Source organism: Corvus brachyrhynchos, unplaced genomic scaffold (genome assembly GCF_000691975.1).
Source record: "Corvus brachyrhynchos isolate BGI_N302 unplaced genomic scaffold, ASM69197v1 scaffold49, whole genome shotgun sequence".
Taxonomy (NCBI): domain Eukaryota; kingdom Metazoa; phylum Chordata; class Aves; order Passeriformes; family Corvidae; genus Corvus; species Corvus brachyrhynchos.
In genome coordinates this window covers 476,324-481,455 of record NW_008240029.1, presented here as the reverse complement: position 1 = coordinate 481,455, position 5,132 = coordinate 476,324, and the positions used below count along the sequence as shown (strand labels likewise).

Below are 5,132 nucleotides of genomic sequence, written 5' to 3'. Positions count from 1 at the left end.
CTTCAAGAGTGGACCCTCGAAAGCAGTTGCGGGAAAGCTGCAAGTTGGGGAAAGGGACTCACATGCGAGCAGAGAGACTCCTCTTCCTAAATGGACTGAGCAAAGTTATTTGGAAGTGGGCGGCTGTCTCGTTGTGATAATGTTTTCATAGCATGGGCAAGAGAGACTCCTCTTCCTAAATGGACTGAACAAGGTTGTTATGGAAGTGGTAAACAGACTGAACATCTGAAGGGTTGTCTTTTTACATTGTCAGTGGGAGAAGGGAGAAAGGTGGGGGGAGGAGAAGAGTTCTAAAAGTGTGGTATGATTTTTTTTTTCTTCTTTTAGGTCTGCTAATAAACTTCTTTATATTCTTTCAAGTTTGGTGCCTGCTTTGCGTTTCTCCTAATTCTTATCTCACAGAAGGTAAACAGTAATGAGTATTTTGGACCAAACCACTACAATCCTGTATCTCAACCAACTGAATGCCGCACACACAAATGGCATTTTCTCTCTAGAATAATTTTAGCGTGCTATCAGGATACTCAGAATAGACCTGAGATAAAGCAGACAGTGCCAAAGGAAGAGCAGCATTCATCTGCCCTTCCAATAATTCACCTTTTCTATTAAAACGAGTTTATGCTCTTTAGCAATATATATTATTTTAGTATCTTTTAATTTTAATATCTTTTTTTAATCTGATTTAATTTTCAGAACACCTCTGAGCCCAGGCTTTTACCAGAATCCACTGGCAGGTCTCACATAAACCGGTGGCAGTATGTCTTATATACTATGCCAAGTAATAATCCTGGAAATTATCACTGAGAACTAAAAAAAAACCTCAACAGGAGACAAGTCAAACCTTTACCATTTACCTCAATCCCTCTAGTTTGTGGAGGGGGGAGCTTTTTTCAAAACTATTTGTCATTTCATATTAGAGAGAGATTTTGGAAGATAGTACATGTATGCAGCCACAGGTATTATACCTTACTATTTTGCAGCAAATGAACAATCTTTTGTAAATATGTATGTATCTATTGTATGGTAAGTGATATTTAAAGAAAAAAATAAGAGTGCTCAAAAAGACCAAAAAGTAATTTCTGTTCCTTTCTATCTCAAAAGCCCTTCCTGACTTCAAAACCACAGGAAAAACAATGGTAATTATGTCAGACATGGCAGTAGGAAGATCCAATTCTTCTGCTTTCAAATCCTACACTTAATTGCATACTTTTAAATCGGTGTAACAGAAGTCTCTGTGCTAATGTACTGCTCAAAGAGGATGAAATCTGATACAAATTGAAAATTAGGAACTTAATATAATTTTCCATCTATTATGGACGACCACTTCCCAAGGGATATGAAAAGAAAAAGTATTTATAAGAAGAAATGCAAATAATTTATTGCTTTCCAATTGTCAAAATTCCTTAAGAATATTAAGAATGAAGGATAAGGAACTAAATTGAGATAGCAAACTATCCATAGCCTGGCTATATTCAACACCTACGTACACAATCTTATTAACAAAGGGTTCAAGATAATTTAAAAGGCAATTGCTTATGTCTGCAATATTGTATCATGCCAGCAAATCAAGAGCCTCTGGGTATATTTTTCCTTTATCATGTATTCCCATCTTTTGGTCTTTGCGTAATAAAGCCAAATAGTTGTACAATGTCAAAAGAGATACTACTATCTTATTCACTTCTAATTTCTATTTTAACACATCAACTTGGAAATAGCCATTCCATATACATATACATATACCTACAGAGAAACTAGTGTTCACAAGTCTCTGCTGTAGCCTTCCTGACCACCTTGGTAAGGAATTTCATAGGCCCACATTTTTTGAAATTAACAAAAATATGTATAACTGTAATATAAGAATCATCTGTCACACTAACATCTCATACTATTCCTACTGAAATTCCTGTGGGAAAACAGGTACAAGTAAAACCATGAAGACTAGTTCCTACACAAGGCTAGGGGTTTAATCTAATGTAAAGTAGAACTGAAAAAGGCGCTCTGTATGAGACTTCCCTGCACCTTAAAGATACCACCACTGTTATGCACTTTCAAATGCACCATGTCTTGCACCCTAATATTTTCTGAAGTACAGAAAAGATTCTCTCTGAGACTTCAGGATTATAGCTAAAGGCTTCATATTCTAAGGTTTTTGACTTTGATCACATTCTGGATGTGAAATCAGCATCTCCTTTTAGTGGTTTCTCACCTGTAGTGAAAACTAGGACGCATTATACGTTTTTAAGGCACAACCATGATACCAAACGTCTGCACAAACCATAAAGAGAAGCTTGTCCTGGTGTTTATAAATCTTAAACAGAAGATGACCTAACTGCCCTGTATTTACCTTAAGCAGCACACTAAGCTCAAACTTGTGTTAAGTACAGACCCCATCCTTAAGAGAAAAATACAGCTGTTGTCTGTGTACGTGCTTTAGCTCCTTGTGATCTTTTGCCCAGCCTATGCAGAGGCATTGCTCTGCCTGCAATTCCCTTATTCAATATCATAGGGTAACAGTCTGCCTCCTAAATATTTACTTGAGAAAAGGATAACATCTATTCTCATGGTGTATTTTCTAGCTTAAACTCAACTGATTTTTTTTTGCAGATTTACAATGAAATTCTCAATATCTATGCTATCACATCATATTTCTGTTCTATCTCAGATAATTTTAAAACTACCCTGCACACAAATTAGATACAAAAACCTATTAAATGGCACATGTGACTTCTGAGCAGCAGGCAAACAAGCTACTTGTACTTGTGAATGGTCTCTGACTAACTCTTATCAAAGACATAAGCAGCATACAATTCTGTATCTTCCAACAGAGTGCTGCCTGCACGTTTATCTCTGCTTTCAACTTCCTGTACTGCTGTAGTTACCTACAATGCAATGCATGAAAATGGGAAGGTAAAATCCATCCAGCCAATCAATCCCAGCAATTAAAAAATATTTGACATCAATGCATTGCTTGTTGAGGGCTAGGTCTATACAAAGGAAGGGGGAGAGGATGGCAGGGGGAGGAAGAGAAAGGAATCATAAATTATATGGAAACATCATGAATAGGAATTAAGACATCACCTCCAGTCAAGATTCAGTCTCTCTGATGCTACTCTTTCTAAAAAACACTGCACAGTCTCATCCAACTCTGATGACTCCCAATGGAGTGCTCTACCTGCTACATGCAATGACTGTTCTCTTTCCACCCTCCATATTCCCCCACTTTTCTGCAGATTGGAATCTGCTGTGCATTAGGAAATACTCCTATTACAAGAGTGAGGCAGTGGAAAAAGATCAAGCTCCCAGTAAGCTTCTGCCCTCACTGATATGGTCATTAGATGGTCAATGCTAAATCCAGATTATAAAAATCAATTGAAACTGAACCTAAAGAGAAGCTAATTAAATATCCTAGCTTTGTGTGTCTCTCATTTCATAACAGGCAAGTTATAAAAGCAAGAACTTCGGCATTCATTTAATACCTTATCTCATGTTTTTACTTAGAACAATGTCAGGCTTGCATGTGCACTGAGGTGTGCAGCCACAGGTGTAACATTCTGAGTCCTTACATCAAAACTACATCCATTAAAAGCACAGCATGAACTCAAGAAAACATCAGGAGAGCATTCACACTGGAGTCAGAATCTGAAGGGACCTACTGGAGGTTTTCATCTTTTGTATGTGCCATCTGGTTACAGAAAAAAAAAATCTAATTTATGGTACATTTATGGAGATACGCAAATAGGCATATCCTTTACTGTTTATTTATTTAAAGCCTAGTGCACCTTCTGAAATACTCCAGATACACAGTAACCAAAAGCTACAAACTCACCATATAATTTTGTTGTTTTTAAAATTCTGTATTAGAATTCCAACCAGAAACTTTTGAACAAAGAATAAAGTCTTTAGGCAAATTTACAAGTAATAAAGTAACTTGTATCAGTCAGTTGCATCTCAGTTCATTCTGTGTATTGACAGGGATCATATTTAACTACCACAGCTTTCTTTCCTAAATTAGAACCACTAATGCTAAATAGGGAAGGGTAGACAGCTACTTCAGACATCAGTAAAGTGGCATTAGCTTCAAGCAAATGAGGTCTCCTTTCTTCTTTCAAACACTCTGGAACAGTTGCAAAAGATTTTGCTTTGGTCTCATGTGACAAACGTACTCACCTTCCCCATCAGGGCTCATATTTTCATAGGAATCCCAGCGTATTAGTGGGTCTGATGTATTGTAATCAACTATTACTCCATGATCATTTTGAAGGTGTTCACATCCTAAAATGAAACATGTTTGAGACCAAAAATTATCAGTCACATATGTAATTATACGCACACACAGATGTATGTATGTAGGCTTCTGACAGACGTTTGCTCCCTAAATGGCAACACCCTATTCTGAAAGGTAAGAAGCAGCAAAAAGGGAAGAAAGGTTAAATAAAAGAGTTAAAAAAAAAAAAAAAGGTTAATTTATTATTCAGAGACTTTTATGTTGAGCTTTTTGATTATGATGTAGGCTGATAATTTGGATCAGTCCCTAAACACAAATAACACAGATGATCCACCCAGCCCTAATAGGTCAGACATGATAAAGAGCTTTTGAGAATGGAACCACGAGCATCTATAAGAAGATGGTTCTAAAGGAATGATAAAATTAGACTTTGTTACAGATTTCATTCAGATTCATACAGATTATCATTCTGATACCAGAGAAATTTAACACTAAGGATGAATAGGGAGAGCTGAAAATTGTGACTTCATGTCCCTTTCAGTTCCCCCAAAGTGGCAGCTCTGCAGAATCTGAGACTAAACAGCTGCCTTTCAATGTGTTTTGCTGTGTTTAAGTATGCTCTGCCAAACATACCTGGAATTTTCAGCAGTAACCCATGTTTTTGTGCCTTTAACAAGGCATTAAATAATGATCAGGTTTTAAATTGATACAGTGAGGAACTTAGGTATAGTCCAGTCATTCAAATGCTAAGCACTTGAATCAAAGCACTTGATGCAAGGCATCAATAATTCATGACCTTGAACTTGGCTTTGATACTGATACAAATCAAACAGTTTGTCTTTTCTATCTAGATTAGGGAACAAAGAAATCCTCAGTTATCAAACCTTTGGCTGTGTCTACAGAAGCA

At 36.7% G+C, this 5,132-nt stretch overlaps 1 protein-coding gene across 12 annotated transcripts in view; it reads right to left on the bottom strand.

Moving 5' to 3' along the window:
- The window catches only part of TNS3 (tensin 3), a 218,104-nt gene that overhangs the window by 84,553 nt on the left and 128,419 nt on the right, over positions 1-5,132 (bottom strand). For all 12 annotated transcript variants that reach the window (XM_017743610.1, XM_017743612.1, XM_017743617.1 and 9 more), the window contains one exon: positions 4,168-4,272. In XM_017743610.1, the coding sequence (XP_017599099.1) occupies positions 4,168-4,272 (105 nt within the window). The remainder of the gene's footprint in view (positions 1-4,167; positions 4,273-5,132) is intronic.